Source organism: Rhineura floridana, chromosome 9, assembly GCF_030035675.1.
Source record: "Rhineura floridana isolate rRhiFlo1 chromosome 9, rRhiFlo1.hap2, whole genome shotgun sequence".
Lineage (NCBI taxonomy): Eukaryota > Metazoa > Chordata > Lepidosauria > Squamata > Rhineuridae > Rhineura > Rhineura floridana.
The window spans coordinates 95,812,107-95,830,688 of record NC_084488.1 but is presented as its reverse complement, the minus strand read 5'-3'; the positions used below and the strand labels follow the sequence as shown (position 1 = coordinate 95,830,688).

General features: G+C 38.2%; 1 protein-coding gene across 4 annotated transcripts in view; it reads left to right on the top strand.

The window, feature by feature from the left end:
* Positions 1-18,582, top strand: part of NFKB1 (nuclear factor kappa B subunit 1) — a 112,074-nt gene that overhangs the window by 11,685 nt on the left and 81,807 nt on the right. For 3 of the 4 annotated variants that reach the window (XM_061585544.1, XM_061585542.1, XM_061585543.1), the window contains exons 2-3: positions 11,062-11,114; positions 13,860-13,944. In XM_061585544.1, coding sequence (XP_061441528.1) covers positions 11,070-11,114; positions 13,860-13,944 — 130 coding nt within the window. In that variant the 5' untranslated portion in view covers positions 11,062-11,069. Of the gene's footprint in view, positions 1-11,061; positions 11,115-13,855; positions 13,945-18,582 lie in introns of those variants that run through there. The other variant, XM_061585546.1, reaches the window with a different exon arrangement.

Genomic DNA, 18,582 nt, shown 5'->3' with positions numbered 1-18,582 from the left:
AACCTCATTGAGGAACATATTCCACAGACAACTGAAAAGGCCTTCTTCCTTGTCATCACCCTCAGAGCTTCTCTCAGAGGGGGGACCTGGAGAAGGGCTCAGAGGAAGATCTAAGGGTCTGGGTAGGTTCATATTGGGAGAGGCATTCCAGAAGATATTGAGGTCCTGACCCCATAAAGAGCTTTATAGGTCAAAACCAGCACTTTGCATTGGGTTTGGAAGCGTACGGGCAGCCAGTGCAATTGGAACAGGATAGGTGTTATATGTTCCGTTTGCCTTGAACCTGTCAATAATTGGGCAGCTGCATTCTGCACTAATTGAAGTTCCAAACAGTTTTCAAAGGCAGCCCCATGTAAAACGCATTGCAATGATCAAACCTTGAGGTTACCAGAGCATAGATTACTACTACTACTACTACTGTTTTATTTCATTCCTCTCTCTGTAACCCAGACTTTCAGGAATAATTTTTCCCCCAGGAATACACTTTTCATTGCAGAATTTACACAGAAGTAGACTATCACATAGTCATCATAGCACATTTCTTGTCTGAACAGTGATAAACAGTACCTCCATATTTCATCCATTTACAGTTTTCTGACTTACCATGATGTGTGAATCAGGCCATTGAATACCTTGGGGTACGGGGGAAAAACACCCTTAAAAGTTTTTTTATAGGTTTAAATTAGCGTCAGTACTAAATACAAAATTTGTGCCACAAGAAATAAAACCAGCATTTCCTGTTTTAAGCATTGAAATATTATCTTTAATAGAAAAGGTAAACCTCCCATCCTTTGGCCAAATTTAGCCCTCTCTAGGCTGGCGGTTACAGTGAATGTCACACTGAAAATTAATGATACATGTGGTATTTGATGAAAATTTGTGCATTTTTGTAATCTCTTAGCCCTTTTAATCTTTTTCTCATGTTTTCATTTGCTGTAATTGAAGAAGAAAAGGAGTTGCGTACAATATGCAAAATATTACTTTATAGATCCAGCATGGTCTTAGTAATGTCTGAGCATGATACGGATAGCCTATGTTTTGCTGGATTTTTGTTGTTTAACTCCCTTAATGACCTAGAAACTGAACATTTGTAAAGTTAACTCACTAGGCTACAAATGGCTTAATTCTTAAGGTTTGTGGGGCTGTATGTTAAATAGCAATAGGGAGTATGTCAGAATAGTGTTGTACTCTTTGAGAGTGTATTGACTAGATAGGGAATCTCAGAACTGCAAAGAAACATAAAGGCCAGAACTGGGCATCAGTACTTTCTCAACTGAGGCTGTGAGCGCACTAGTCACCTACAGCAAAGTAGAGGATGTCCCTCACTGCCTACTATTTTGCCACCTATATCAGACCCCTACAGAGAGATTCCTGGGACAGATTTTGACAGCTTTAGAGGGCGAGACTCCTTATGTGGAAGTTTGTTGGTCACCGTCAGATTGCGACCCGTATGTTACATATAAAACAGCTCTGTTCGCTAAGGCAGCAAAACATATTCGGGCAAATACCTTGAATGCAATTGCAGTGGACTGTACAGGGGACTGGTTAAATTGAATTTGTTTGTACTGTATTTTTGTATATATATATATATATATTCTTTTGGGTTGTTATGGCTTTTAGTCAAATACAATAAGATGATGATGATGGTGATGACCTACAGCAAAGTGTTTCCATTGGCCACACCTGAAGGGGGAATAGGTTGATTACTGAACAAGTGCAAAAACTCTTTAAAGTGAATTAAAAATAATAATGCACTCAAGCTGATCCCACCAGGTTTTAAGTAAAAAGGGGTGGGGTTTGACTAGCGTGTGTTCCTGTTGTCAGAAAAGACAGGTGAAGACACCCTGGAACCGGCAGAAAAGTAAGTGGGTCTCTTCCCTGAGGCTGCCTCCAAGTTATCAGCTATTATCCATGTCCTCTTGTTTGTGGGTGGAGGAATGAAGAGCATTGAGTTTTCAGAGAGTTCTCAAAGAATCATAGAATAAGAAAAAAAAGAATTGTCTACCCACTAGCCTTCCATAGACTGTCAATACAATCCAGGCCATGGTTGTTCCACAGAGAGCAAGAGGTTTGCGAAAAGGTGCCTGCAAATTCTGGATATTAAAGAACCAAGATGCACGCCCTGTTCTATGCGTGACTTCTTCTGTTTCAGACAGTCTTTAGAACAGAGTTGCTCCAAAACTTTCTCCCATTCCCCCCCCTTACACTTGTCCCTGAGAAATAGCCTCTCTCGCTATGAACCTACCCGTTCACTTCGTTCAGAATCTAAGGCCCTCCTCCGGGTACCAACTCATCGGGAAGCCTGGAGGGTGGTTACTAGATCTAGGGCCTTTTCTGTGGCGGCCCCTGAGTTGTGGAACAGCCTCCCCGAAGAGGTACATCTGGCGCCTACACTTCTATCTTTCCGGTGCCAGGTAAAGACCTTTTTATGCTCCCAGGCATTTTAATCTTTTAATTTTCTTAATCTTTCTATTTTTAATATGTATCCTTCTTAATTTGTGTTGTATTTGTTTTTGTTGTGCTTTCTGTTGTTTGTTTGTACATGTTTTTGTGATTTTTTACCATGATATATTGTATTTTACCTTGTTTGTTCACCGCCCTGAGAGCTATTCTGCTAAGGGCGGTATATAAATTGAAATAATAAATAAATAAATAATAAATAGAGAAAATAAATTATATTTGAAAATTATCAAAAGCAAGAAGAAAATCTGGTGACATTTTCATGGGTGAGGTGCAGGGTTTTTTATATGCTTTCCTTATTTTGAGGTGGCCAATGAGTGCTCATGAGGGTCCCATCTTTCATTGAGCATATCATCTTGCCAGTAGTCTGCATTCTGCAGCCTTCCCAGGTGCTGGCACCTCAAATTAAAACCCAGGGCAAGACATCAAGAGATCTTATCCCATGGGGGTTTGTCAGTTCAGGAAGTGTGGGCAGCCGGGAAGGCTACAAAAATGTTTACTGGAAATGACTACTTGGGCACTTTGTAGTGTAGTGATAACATAAGCTCAAAGCCCTGCACAGACCCCAAATCCTAAAGAAATTCTCAAGTATCTTGAGAATTGAGGCAGAATAATGGAAGCCTCTTTTGTAGAGGAATGTTTTTCTTGAGAAATTGGAGGGTGGATTTCAGCATTATACTAGTCTAGCAGTTGTGAAATTATCAAAACGTTGATCTGAAATGCTCTAAAAGATGTGCATAACAAGATTTTGATAGGTTTGTTGCTTATACTGTGAAATATTCTTATTTGAAGATGTAGGATATTCTAGTAATTTAATCTGGTAATGTGAATCATCAGCAAATGCATGAAACAGCAGTTACATGTGTTTACTCTAGGCAATTCTATTTTCATGTGATTGCACTGTTAATCTCCTTCCATAGATGCAGGAATTTTGTTTGTGCCTTGTGGAATATTAAATTCATTCCCAGTATTAGCCACTTTCTTGCCATTGCGTTGTTAATTGCTTGTAGTATCCTTAGGTTTACAAAGCAATTTGTGGTGTGGTTGAAGGGGGATCTATGTTACATCAATAGTAAAGATATAACTATTGTTATATCAATAGTTGATTCAGGCTTCACACAGGAATTGGTAATGTAGCAGCGTTATATTTTGCGTGCACACACACTGCTATCTGACAGGGCTCTCAACACATGCCTGCCTCAGAGTTTCACCTAGTTCAAGGGAAGAGAGGGGAGGGAAAAGGAGTCAGATTGCTGTATGTACTTTAGCAAATGTTGCACTGTTAATTCGCTATGCTCTGAATACAGCACAGAGGTGAAGTAAAAGCAAGTGAGTATGCAGTTAATGATATGCTGGATTGTGGTCTAGATGTATTTGAGCGACAAGCAGACAGAGGTTGTTATATAGTACTACAAGCTGTAATTGGCATAATCAGCTTTAGTTGATTGGTGACAGGAAATATGAATCTGTGAGGCATATTTATTTGTTGTTGTTTTTAATGCTGTGTTGATTCCAGTGTATTGTAATAAAGAATTACAAATAAAATATTAAAAGAGTTCTACCATATTAAAAGAAATGGCAGCTTATGATCAGCTTAAATTTAACTTACACTTTCACTCATTAGTAAATCTTAGTAAAATACCTGTATAGGTGCTTTTTGTTACATGGGTTCACTTGCTTGACTCATCAGCCCCAATTTTTTAAGCAGTTAAAAGTGTTAGCTCTGCGATCTTGAGCCTGCCTACAAGTAAAGAAGTTGCATTTAAATTAATGATAATTATTTCAAAAGCAGTGAATATGTAATGAAGTGGTATGATGCTTATTTATACTGAATGTGGAGTGTATTTTTCCAGACAATACCTTTCGCTGTTGGACATTCTGATATCTTCATAGTAGAATTTTGGGGCATTGTTATAAATTTCTGTTTGCATCAATCAATATAAATAAAATGATGCATCCTTCAGTTGTGTATTTTAGATCACATTTGCAATGGAAACCAAAATTCTGTTTTTAAATAGCTGTCATCAGAATATCCGGCAATAGAGCCAAAGCCTCTTTTTTCTGAGTCACATTTGATCAATTCAAAACATAGATGCCTCACATCATACATGCTTAAGAGAAACTAAAAAAAAACAACCCTCAGTGAAATTACCAGAGCTCCTCCAGAAAAAGAATGTATAGCTCATTGTTGTGTTGCAAATAAGCTGTGAACCTGGTTAAACAGGTTTCTCTAGAAAATTGGCAATACATTTAAGAGGAAAACCTTTTAGCTCAAAACGTTTACTGGAAAGGCGGACATTTTACCAATGATGTGCATTAAATCCCTGCTTAACAAACTTGGGATTCCTGGCTAGCTGGGATTGTGCTGAAAAGAGAAATGCTATTAATATCTGATGATTAAAGGATGAATGAAACCTGACTCTCTCTAGTCTTATTCCAGCTAATGAGGCAGGGATGAGGGGAGTAAACCTTCAAAATGTGGTGGTTGGTAGGTTTATTTATTTATTTTCAGTGCATTTCGAAACTTAATATCTAAAATCTCTATGCAGTGTACAAAAATACAAACAAAAACAGCAAAAGAACTTTAAGAAAAAAAACCTCCCAGAAATCTAGCAATAACTGGGTCTGGTCTCATGAGTCAGGAAAAACCTGTGCAAAAAGATATGTGTTTTACAAGATAACTAAAGCAGCAGATGGATGATACTTCACATATTGCTACTAGATTACTAGCAGTGGTAATTGTACAAATGACAGAGCTTTGCTTACCATCATAATGTGTTTGGTATTTCAGTGAGTGTGTGTAATTGTTAATCCATATTAATGGATTTTCTGTTTTTATCTAGTACTTAGTTTAGGTATTGTTTTTGATACATTGTTTTATTACATAACTGCAAATGATACAAATGTTAGCTGGATAGATCAAAATGGCTTGTTTATTTACCAAAATTTATATGCTCTTGAATGTAAAGATCTCTAAGTGGTTTTCAAAAAACATTAAAATTATCAATAAAACAGTTATTTTCCTTGTAGATTAATTTTCATCCTAGCAAACTGTAATTGGTAAGTCAAGGACAAACCTTAGCTTCACAGATTGGCTTGTTTGGAGCAAAACAAACCATAACATAATGGACATGGGGACATAATGCTAAGAAAGAGTGTGGTTTGTTTGTTCCTGCTTGTGCTAGGGGATGAGTAAAGCAGGAGCTACCCATGTGTTCACGGCAAACCATAAACTGTGGTTTGTTGTGACATGCACATAAAGCCTCAGGCTGCAATCCTGTACACCAAGGGGTAGCCAACTTGGTTCCTTCCAGATGCTGTGGGCTGCAAATCCCATCAGCATCAGCCAGCATAGCCAATAGTCAGGGATTTTAGGAGCTGGGCCACAGCATCTGGAGGACACCATGTTGGCAACTTGTGCTATGCACACTTAATTGGGAAAAAGGCCCATTGAACTCAATAGGGCTTATTTCTGAGTACCTACACATATTTGTAGGACTGCACATTTAGATTACTAACATGTGCTTTTCAGAAGCCAGAGTGGGATAGACCATTGAAGAGGAAATGAATTAAGTAGGCAGGAGAAATGAAAGAAGGGATTATGATAGGTATAAACTGCCTGACACAGAGTCAGACCACTGGTCCAACTAGCTCATATTACTTTTGCAGTGGCTTTTGAGGGTTTCTGACAGGATAATAAACTTTTGAGTGAGAATTAAGGTTAAAAATGTACAAATATTCTTATTATCATATGCAAAACATAGAGGGGCATAGTATTTGTTACAGGTGTGAATTGGCTCTGTCTGTACCACAAATTAAGAAGTCTACAGAACTCAGGAACTGAACTGCAGATTGAAGCAGAGAGAGTACAAAGTGACTACAAAACAGATTAGAATTTTTTAAAATACAACAGATTCAGGTACAAAGCGAATTTTGGGCCCCACACACGCCTATAGTACATAGTACTTCTTGAACAATCATGTAATATTCTAATAGCATGCAGATTATGGTGTAGATCTTATTTTTGGCTTAAATTAATATTACGGAATTTTATAAGATACTTTGAATATCTTCATATTCAATGAAAATTGATTTCTTTTCTACACATGACATGTATATTCTTCTTCTGAGGATTGGACTTGAGGAAACAGTTCTTCTAATTTAGAGCAGAAACTGCATTTGCACAGTGCTGATTGACCAGCTCATGTTTTATCGGTCATGAAGCAATTTCCCCTCCCCTGTTGAAGCCAATCTTTGCATTTAAATAGTTCATAAATGGTTAACAAAAATAATAAAGCACCAGACATTAGTATGGTTAAACATGTTGGATGCTTGAGAATAAAATTTAAAAAGTGGATGGCCCACCTGAAGCATGAGGAAACTAATTTTTTAATAAAATTAAATTAGTGCTTTATTAAAGTTTTCATATCCTTTTTTGGACAGTGTAGTCCCTACTGTAATCCAAGTGACAGTTTTATTTCTGCAGTTTAATCGGTTATGGAATCATGTAAATACATGGACAGTCATAGGTAGTCAAGAAAGGATTTAAGTAGGCCAGTAGCACGATTGAGTTGCCCCTTGGAGTTATTTGGCAATTAACTCCAAATCTCCTGGAAGTTTATTTAAAATTTATTTATGTACTAGGGTAGATAGGACTTTCTCATAAGCTGCCAATTGTGGGAGGTTTTGTATGCAGCCCTCAGCTCCTGGCATGACACAGGATTTACAAAATGGAGGATTCATTTTGTGTCTGTTGAGAAGCCAGAGGTGGGGTGTAGGATGGGAAGAGCTTGCTCCACAGCTGAAAAATGGGCTCCTACTCCTCTTTAAAGGAACGTCTGTCTCCACCCTTACATGTAATTTACGGTTTCTCTTTAAAGAGTGAGATACCTTTGTATTTCAGATTCACACTTCAATAGCATACTGTCAATTTTACGAAGAATATCCATTTTAGTTTTGACTAAAGCTTTATCTGTATACAGTTGCAAAATATGTACTACCCTATTGCTGCAGTTAAACTAAGACTGTCTCTTGGTTGTCATTTATCATTATAAATGCTTATTTGTCTTTTTGCTTTCCATACTTTTTTTTTAAAAAAAATCTGAACATCCTTAAAGTTCCGATCTTAAAAAGGAAATGGCATGCCAGTCATAAAAACACTTACCTGGAAGGAAGCACTTCTGATTTCTTGCTTCTGAGTTATATGCCTAAAGGAACCGATTTTCCTAATGTGGTTTCTGAAAGTAGACTTTTATCATTACTTTGTGGTTTCTCCTGTCCTATCTGACTGATCCAGAAGGTGGTGCTGGAGGACTCATGCTCAGCCCAGTGGCAAATAGAGTCATAAAAGCATCAAATGAGCTGCTGACTGTCTTATTTTGTGAAGCTTTTAGTGTGGGTAACTTCTGCCTTTATCTAATGTGAATTGTTTTATTTTGCTCTTGGTTTTATTGTATGAAATCAAATGTAGTAATTTGGACTGGTTTTATTTAGTGCTATGCTGAACCTTCGCACAGCATTCTTTTTCAACAATTCAAGGGGATGCAGGGATGAAGCAAAAATCACTTCAAAAAGGGTGGGTGGTGGGTAGAATTTCTTCAAATAAATAAATTTTAAAGTGCATTTAATTTTTTGGATTTATAAAGTGGTTGAGTTTTTTTGTTTGTTTTGTTAACCCTCAAAGCTTTAAGGAAAATTCTGTACTGACTCATAGCAGCAAGAAGCTCTTTGCAGTCAGTTTCTAGCCAGGCAGTCTTTCTGGAGTGATCATGTGTTGTTGAATGGTGACATGATCTTTCCAAGAAGAAGAGTAGTCCAACAGCTATAAAGCATGGTGCGTCAAGAGTGGTTCTTTCCTGAATGTTTTGAGAACTAAGAACTAAGAAATAATACCTCTTTCACTGGGAGTGAAGATCTTTGTAAACAGCTCTGTGGGGTTCAATAAAGCACTGGCTTTATGTCCTTTATGAACATTTTTTAAAGCTGCTTTTGAGCTTATTTTAAACATGGAATATAATATTTTAAATAAAGGCATACCTGTTGTTTGTCTTTCTATTGATTGCTTTCACAAATTTCTCTTAATCTTTAACATATGAACTATGGTACATTAGTATCAGGTACACAGTATTGGTAAATGTGGCCATAGCATGTAATCCTATGCACTCTCATCAGGAAGTTTGTCCCATTGAACGAGTCGTGTTTCCAAGTATAGATTGCTAGGATTGGGCTACAATGATTTTTTTGAAATTCCAGCTGATTTATGCAGTCACTAGACATTTTCACATGACAATAAATGTTCTCTCTCTGTTTGTTTTTTCCATTTACAGCAAACTGTTCTAATGTTATAATCTGAATAGAAACCACTGACTCCTACACTGTGGTGGCTTTGCACATGCTCTTACCATTTTGCAAACTATTGGTTATTTACAAGCATGGTTCTTGGTGTCACACAATAAACTTGCTTTTGTATTTGGGGGAGGGGCCATTTTTTCATATGTGCTGCGAAAGAAGTGCATTGTAGCTAAGCGATGAAGCTGCCTGATATTTACTGCTTCTAAAAATTGCTGTCTTACACACATTTAAATGGGAGTAAATCCCACTGAATGGCACTTCTTAGTAGACGTGTGTGGGATGGATTGCAGTTTAATTTCCAATCCTTTTACCCACTCATTATGTACCAGTCCATCTTATCTTTAACTACTCTAGTGTATGCATGTACTGTGTAGGCTGCTTTTAGGATTAAAAGGTAGAACTAAAGACATCATTTGTGCTTCAGCTGTAATATTTCCACTTGCTATATGCTTTTTGTTTGCTATGTTGTATCAGATGTCTTCAAGAAACTTGAGCCCCTAATCATTCTTCTAGGAAAAGTCCGACTGTCTGTAATCTGATTCATATAGTTCCTTCTTTACACCTTCCTCTAAATTCTTAGCTTACTTGATAAAGTAAACCAGGCACTTTACCTTGTCAAAACAGCTGAACGTTTGGTGTGAATTCTGAAGTCTGCAGTATGTTAACCTGTGTAATGCAACGACAAGTACTAAAATTTTACTGTACATTGATTCTGGAACATAAGCTGTGGCAAGTGTCTTGCTTTTGTGGACTCTTGTCTACAGTTTTGATTGCTTTCACTTTTTAATATGTTTCTTCCTCTGAATAAAAATGGCATTTGGCATTTGTCTGTTGATCGTACTTGAATCATCCTTAACTACGTCTGACTCATGGAATGATACCAATGAGTTACATTCCATTAGTTTGCAGCTTTCCCCAGCCTTGGGTTACCAGATGATGTTGGACTACAACTCACACCATTCCTGCAACTAGTTGTGCTGGCTCAGGATGATGGGGTTTTTAGTCCAATAACATCTGGGTACCCAAGGTTGAGAGAGGCTGTGACCTAATGGAATGTGTCCCATGGTTGGGGTAGGCTGCATTAGGACATTATCCTGTGCAGATGCCATGATTGAAATGTTAGCTGTTGCATGTTAGCTCTGCTAGAAAGATACTGGAGCTAACAGATGGGGACTAACAGATGGACAACAAAAGTGGACTCTGTGAGCCCTTGTGGTTGCAAAAAGACTTGGACTTCAAGGTTGGAAGAATAAACATCTACCATCCACTGCTGAGTGGTCTGAAGATCCCAGTGGCCCCTTCTATGTTTGAACATAGATCTTATAATTGTCAATTTTGTTTGGATATATGAACTGCTTATATTTGTGTATATGTTGAAATCAGGATTGAAGAATTATTTTTATTGTTAATGTGAGCTGACAATATTTCTTGTGTTTGTCTCTTTTTTCTGCAAAATAAAAAGATTAAAAGAGAGACACTAACATCACTGTGCTGTCACACTACTCCCTCTCACTGCAGTTTATATAGGAACACTTTTTTCCATGGATTGCCATGCTCAGGATTACTGCTAGTTTTGCAGAGAAGATGTTTTTGAGTTTCTTCACAATAGTGCCATTTTTGTCCACCCATAGTCAGTTCACTTTTCTGAACAAAGGTAAAGTAGCCCATCATTTTTTTAAAAAAAGTGTTGATTGAACATTATCCTTCAGACCTTTTCTTCTTTTAAGAAAAAAGGTCCATTAATACATTTTATAAACAAAATTATAAAGCAGTTGGACAGCTGCCTGAGATGAATTCAACAGGCATTATGAAGATGGCACACCAATTTCCCACTTGCCAGATTGGTTGTGTGAATTGCCTCTGACCTGGTTCATTTAGAAAAATATCCTAATCAAATTGTCCCTGATATCAGTGAACTAACAATGAAGGATTGGCTTTGATCTAGAAATGTCATCCTTTTAAAAATTTTACCAATATTGCACTTTAAAACGGCATCTGATAAGTTTTTTTTGTCATGTAGCAAGATGATTTCTCCTAGAGATAGTGGTTGTATTCAGTTAAGTCCTACTCAGAGTAGACCCACTGAAATTAATGAACTTGTTAGTCATGTCTATTAATTTCAGTATGTCTACTCTGAGAAGGATTAGCATTAATACCACCTTTTAATTATTTTTATTTATCCAGTGATGACTTTATTGATGCAGGTTGTTTTATAACTGTGCATTGACTTGCAGTATCTGATTGTTTCAGCTCTCAGAATGGCAGATGACAATGCATATCTCTTGGGAGTGGGAGACCCACAAGTGAGTATCTGTATCCAGTGAAACTAACATCTTGTTAAAATGCCTGTAGAGCATTATCTGAAGTTGGTTTGCCTACTTCAAAAATTAGGAATGTCTGAATATTCTATAACCCTCAAAGCAAATAGTAAAATATTGTGTTCACTGGATCCCTGTCAGTTTCTGGATCCAGTTTGAGGTAGTGATTCTAACCTTTTTAAAACCCTTCACAATTTGTGACCTCTGCTCCAAGGATTGCCGCTTCCCACAGGTACTTGCCTGAAGCTTGAGGTCATAATCCCCACACCCTTCTCAAGAGCACCCCTGCCTTGTAAGGTATGGCTGGTGGCTACAAGAGAGAGGGCCTTTTCAGTAGTGGCATGGTTACCTTTCCCCAAAGAAACTCACCTGATGTCTTCTGTAATTCCTTTTTGGCACCAGACAAAGCATTTTCAAAAATATATTTCCCAGACATTTTAAATTGTGTTGTGATTTTAAGATTGTTCACTTCTGTGCATTTTTATCTCTCTGCTCTCTCTGTTTTAAAGTGATCTGGCTCTGTGGTTTTATTTCTTTGCTCTCTGTTTTGAATTGACTGTTTTGTTAGGTTAACCTATTGTTAGGTTATTTGTTTTTGTTGTAATGTGATTATGTTTATGTTGTAAGTGGCCCAAATAATTCTTGTTATATATAGAAATAATGCAAATAATAGCTATAGATTTCTTTTGCTTAATTAAACTAGAGGTCATCAACTATGAGTGAAGTCACGAAGGGACTGCAAAATACTGTGTTGTGCTATGCTTACTATATGGCTGGGAGCTACTTAACGAATGTTCATTCTGTCTGTTGAATCTGTTGTTTAAGGGCAGAGTAAATCTGCTGTTGCTGCAAGTGTTGCTTTGCTTTTAAGCTAAATTTCTCTTAAATGTATACCGTTAGGTGAATCCTTCTGATTCTGTCTTCCAACTTCTGTTTCATAAGTATCTTGAAATCCGGGTAAGAAAGTGGTAGAAGTAGACAGTAAAAGGAAACTACGTTTTGGACACAAATAATAACCTATTTTCTATTCATATTAAGAAAATGCAAAGTAAGTGTTGTGAAAGATGGACCCATTAAAAACATTTACTTGGTATTGCATTTTTAGGTTAGTGTATCCTGTATGAGTCATAACTATGGTTTTTTAGATGTTGCTTTATTTGCTCATTAGTGAGTAGGAGTTGCAACTTTTTGACACTCACTGAGCTCCTTGTATTACACCATGGTCAAATTAGTGAAAGCCAAATTTTCCAAATACGTATCATCCACCCACTGTAAATCATGAAACACAGCCAACTTTACATTTTATCTTTATTTTATTTTTTAAACATCCTGGCAAGGTTGGGCGGACAATTCTCAAACATTAGTACTGTGTGATCTTAAGTCACTTATTGGGATTACTTGGGTCTTCTGTGCAAACCCTCAGATAATGGAATAGACCATGGGTTGCCCTTCAAATGTTGTGAACTACAACTTCCATCATTCCTGACTATTGGCCATACTTGGCTGGATTTGATGGGAGTTATAGTCTATAACTTCTTGTCTGGTGGGTACCACCACATTGGATATTCCTGCTGTAGGGCATAAGAACTAGAAGCTTGTACCAATGTCAGCTTTAAAAAGGTGGGCTATGTGATGCATTTGAAGGACGAGATCACACAGGTGCTCTGGGACACTTGTATGTAATGAATATGTGCAATATTACATATTATGGCAGTGCCATATATCAGTGCTTATATTTCTCTTGTAGACTGCAATCCTGGGCTCAGCTAATGACATGCTTAGCACCACTGACATCTATATATAACAGGATGCAGGACTTCCAGTGCATTTGTGGTTCTCATTGTTGATTATAGCGGATGGAGCTCTTCTTGTCCTTGCATTGCAAGCAGTGTAGAAACTCTGTTGCTAAACAAGGCTGCCTTTCCATGAGGAAAGGTTAGCTTAACATTTGGGGCTTTTTAGTTTAGAAAAAAGTGAGGGGGGATATCATAGAGGTTTAAAAGTTTCAGAACAGACAAAAGAAAATACTTCTTCATAAAGTACATGGAGTACCATGGAATTTGTACCAACTAGAAGTAGCGATGGCCACCAGCTTGGATGGCTTTACTTTTATTTACTTACACGTTAAATTTTTATCCTGCCCTTCATTCCTAAGGAGCCAGGGAGGCAAACAATAAAATAGCAAAACAATACAGATTAAAAATAAAGTAATAAAGCTTATAAAGATGTTTAGACAAATTCATGCAGGATAAGGCTGTGTTCTGCCTCCACAGTCAGAGGGACTACGCCTCTGAATACTAGTTGCTGGGAATCATAAGTGAGTGCTCTTGCAGTCAGGGCCTGTTTGCAGACTTTCCATAGACATCTGGTTGGCCACTGTGAGAGCAGGATTCTGGGCTGAATAGGCCTTTGGCCTGAACCAACAGGGGTCATCTTATTACGTTCTTATGTACCTTGTAAGGTCACATCCATTGGACACAATATAGAGAAATGTGGATATACAATATAGAGAAATGTGGATACACATTTATTGGTCATTAAGTGGGATTTAATCAGCTTGATACAAGCCAGATACTGTGAAGAACTGAATAGTGAATTTGAACTCTGTGATGGTAGCTGTGAAATGCAACACAAAATTGGGTCAAGAAGCAAGAAACATAAAATTAGTTGTTTTTTTACTAGAGATGAAATAACTTGATCTATTAAGAAATACAAATATTCTCAATACAGGTGTTTGCAATGGACCACATCATGGGAATAAATCAGCTGTTCAATAACACAAACATGATTACATCTGAACTACATCTTCACACAGGTAATAGTCATTGCAACTTGACTGAGATGTTTTATTGGTTGTTTGAAAATATTCCATTGAGGGGCATAATTTTGTCTAAAACAGTTATGGATTACAATTATAAATATTAATAGTGCTGTTTTTTAACAAAGGAAGGCAATTTAAAGGTGTCTTGGTCTTGCCTTTCTATTTTCTCATGATAAAAATCTTGCCAATATTTGTTTCTTGATGTGATTAGTAAATTTCTCTAAAGGAGTTTCAGGATTGTTATTATTTTTTAGAGGATACTTGCAAGTATCAAAGTCTATGATAGGGTCTGTAGTACATAAGAAAGGATTCAGATTAGAATCCTTATTGCTGAAATTGTCCTGTGTGCTTCATATTTCATAACAAAAAAGCTTCTCCATCCTACAGTAAATTAGGTTGTTGAAAAAGAATGCGTGTGTAGGAGAAATTGGGTGAATTTTGAGGTGAAAGGAATTATTTGAATTTGTTTCTGATACTAATTACAAATTTCTTGGACTGGCCATGTGCTCAGAGGCACCCTGTTCCTTAGATCTGCCCAGATTTGCTGTTGTGCTCTGCCTGGCTCTCTGGGTCATGGTCTGCTTGGCTCTCTGGGTCATGGTCTGCCTTCCCCTGTTGCATGCTGCTTGATAGTGCTCTCCACACCTACACCTCTTTCCTATTCCTCTCTTAATAATATATTCTATATTTTTAAAAATGCTTTGCAGCTTTTTGTAGTGGTGTGTTCTTCAGCACAAAAATTACAAAGTACAAATTGCAAAGTAATTGTCTTTCTCATGTTATATATGAGGAGCCAAGGTTGTGTGATGGTCCTTGCCATGACTAGGATCTTCCCTGGATCCTTCTCTTTTTGCATCAGTGGATATGCATTTTAAATTGTCTGTCAGATAAAAATCATGGCTGCCTGCAAAATGGCAGAAAAACAGAAAAAAAAACACAAAATGGCCAGGATTCTTGCTAATGTGGTCTAGAGTAAAGTTAGTTTCCTTTAAATTGATCCTGTATTGGTGAATTGTGTATATACTGTCAGATATTGAATAATAAACCTCTACCAGATGTTCAGGCTTCATATCTTATTAAGTGGTGAACATGAAAGACTCATTCTGGAACTCTTCTTCTCATTTGCCCAGTTAGCACATAACATTAATCCAAACAATAACTTAGAGCCGGGGTGAGGAACCTGTCAAACAGGGTGGGTTCACAGCGGTTAGCAACTAATTAACAGATACCAGCCGTCAGCTAGACCATAAATCTGCTAGGTAGGAGGAACCAGGGGGCCAGCCAGCGTGTTTACCATTTGGGAAACACCAAATGAGGATGCAGGGAAGTCAAGTCCTCAGGGTAGTCCAAAGGTCCAGAAACCAAGAAATCTGATCAGGCAGGGCAGGGTCCAAGGCACAGGTCAACAGGGGAGCCAGAGCAATGTCTGCAGCAAGGCTTGACATTGACTCTAGCAAGAAGTCTCCCTTCTTCCAGTTTTTTATGCTTGGTGTTCAGCCATTTAGCCTGTGTTCTTGCAAGCTCTCCTGCTCCTTAATCACACTGATTGCCTTCGTTGCTGCAACACCTGTTGGCGTCTTCTCTCTGCTGGGGAAGGGGCAGCCTCCTGGTCGCTTCCCGATTCCTGGTCTGGCTGTCCTGAGCTGTCTCCCTGCTTGTCCCCTCTCCTGGGTCTGCGGTTTCCCATTTTTTCCCTCCTCGGATAAGTCATCTGAGGGGGGCATGACAGAACCTTTTTGACCTGGCAGGCCAAAACTTTACCTCCCCTGCCATCCTGTGTCCAACTTTGGCAGATGGGTGGGATCACCTACCTGTCAAGCATCTGATGCTATAATGACAATAGGTGATTGACTGGTCAATAATTCCATCATGTGTGGGACAGGTGGGCATTGTTTGGGGGAAACTGCCTCACAGGCCAAATGAGGAGGCCTAGATGGCCAAAGGTTTGCTTAGAGCATGAATGTGCAGGCCTCCAGAGAGGACCAGTTTTTTTTCTCCCTGGTTGTTCAGCTGCTGTGCTGGGCTGAACTAAGCCATGGTTTATCTTATGGTTTACAGCTCCATGGTTTGTCTGGGAGAGCTAAATCATAAACTCAGATTTAGAAACCAAGCTTTGGCTTAGCTCAGTGCAGTGGAGTAGCAGAACCACTGGGGAGGAGCAAAGCAGCCATGATCTCCTCTCCAGGAGCCTGCACATTTGCTCATTCATGCTAAGCCATGGCTTGCCTAAGCATTACATATGAACAAGGACATTGTCACATAAATGGGCATATATCAGGTCCTTAAAAGCAGAGTGTGGATTCTGTTGATCAATCTTTTATAGGACACATGGGGAGCAAGAGAGGAGATATGTTGGGAACAGGTGAAATCTTTCCGTGTATAAAATCTGTACAGCTGTTAGTCAATAGCTCTGTTTTGTTGCTGAAAGTCTCCCTCACTGAACCAACATGAGACAGATGTCATGAAGTGTGAAGATACAACACATGACAAACTATAATGCTTAAATAGTTTAATCTCAGAATAGTTTTATTTTATTTATTTATTTAAAATGATAACCCACTCATCCAAAAATGCATTCAGGGTGGTATACAAAGAAACTTAAAATTGAAAAAAAAATTACATATAACCCTGCATCATCATCATCATTAACAACAGCAAGAGAAGCAAAACCATTTAAAAATATCATAATCTAAAATGTGCCTGGACAAATAAAAATATTTTAAACTCATGCTGAAAAGAATACAGTGACAGTCCCAGGCATGTACTGATCACACGTACATGTAATTCTATTTTGTTCAACAAGATCTGAGTTGATTCTGTGGTTGCCAGTCAAAGTGGAACTCGGTGGCATTCACTAGATGTCAAAGAGGAGAAATTTATGCAAGGACAGGTTCTCCCATTATGGTATTGCAGTAATGTGAGAAGCCAAAATTTTGTGCCAAAACATTACATTCTCAATAGCTGTAAAGAGCACAAGACTATACTGAATCGAGAAATGCCAGCTTCAGTGTTTTCACAATAAAATGCTGTGTTATTAAGGAACGTACTTGCATGAAAGGGATTATTGCTGTACAGTTAATACTTTTTTAAAAATAGATATGAAATGCTTGGGAAGTTTGGGGACTTTCTGAGAATAAATGCCCTGTTTCTTGAAACTTTTCAAAGATGAAAAGGGTTTTGTTGATATAGTGGACTATAAATGGACTTAGGCTCAACTTTGTTTTTCCAACTTAAACATCATGGATGACTTATAACAGAATTTGACATCGCAAACAAGTAGGAAGAGGGGAGGAGTTAATGACTTGCTCTCCTTTTTATTGTGCTAGTGAGGAAATGTGTAAGAGGTTTCTCTTTCTCTGGTATGAGATGTGCGAACTCAGCATATACTATGACTCTCATTTTGTATTTCATGCATTTTCCTTCACTGTTATGTGTGAAGCTGCTCTGAAAATAAGGCTGCTTTTAGGCAGTGTACATACAATACCTTTAAAGTGCATTCTCCCCCTCCGCAAAGAATCCTGGGAAACTGTAGTTTACCCCTCACAGAGCTATAATTCCCATCACCCTTAACAAATTACAGTTACCAAAATTCTGTTTTGGGAGGGTGAATGTGCTTTAAATATTCTTTAAGGGTATGGTGCATACACAGACTTAGTTATTCTGTTTATTTACCATGGACAGGATCCAAAGAGGCTCAAGGGCACACACATCATTTCCATGTGTTCATTGGAGGGTTAGTGATTTTATCTTCTGGTGATAGTCATTCAGGAGTGTCTGCCAACCTCCTGTGGCCACTTTTCATGGGACACAGGGAACAAGGGTAGGAAGCAGGACTGTGGAGTCGGTACGCCAGACCTTCGACTCCGACTCCTCTATTTTTCTACTGTTTGACTCCGACTCCTTCATAAATGGCAAATGTATATTAACTAGTAATAACAAATTTACTGTAGTAAAATGGTAGCACAAGGCATTTCATCACCACCACGTGAATCCAGAGCTTGGAAAAGTTACTTTTTTGAAGTACAACTCCCACGAGCCCAATCCCTGGGGCTGATGGGAGTTGTAGTTTAAAAAAGTAACTTTTCCAAGCTCTGGCTGCACGTGGTGGTGATGAAGTGCCTTGTGCTACCATTTTACTACAGTAAATTTGTTATTACTAGTTAATACACATTTGCCATTTATGAAGGAGTCAGAGTCGGTACATTTCTTCCGACTTCGACTCCACCCAAAATTGCTCCCGACTCTGACTCCAACTCCACAGCCCTGGTAGGAAGGGGGTGCCTGGAAAACTAAAGTGTACATGCAGAAAAATATATATGGACCTTTAGATCCTCACCTATATTTTTAAGCCACTTTTCCTTGAAGCTTGGAAGTAAAAAACACACCAGAAAGCAATTTAAAACTACAAACGATTAATAAAACACAGTAAACCTTAAAAGCTCACCCAACTTCAAGTAAGAAGGCACATGTGAACAAAATTGTATCTTGTTATCTGCCTGGGGCAACATTATTATATACTTTGATAAACACTGCAGAATTGTCTTAGATAACTTTTGCAGAAATGTGTGCTTTTTGTTGTTAGGAGGCATATTCACAAGGTTATCCTCAGCTGATCTTGGTGCCTTTTGGATG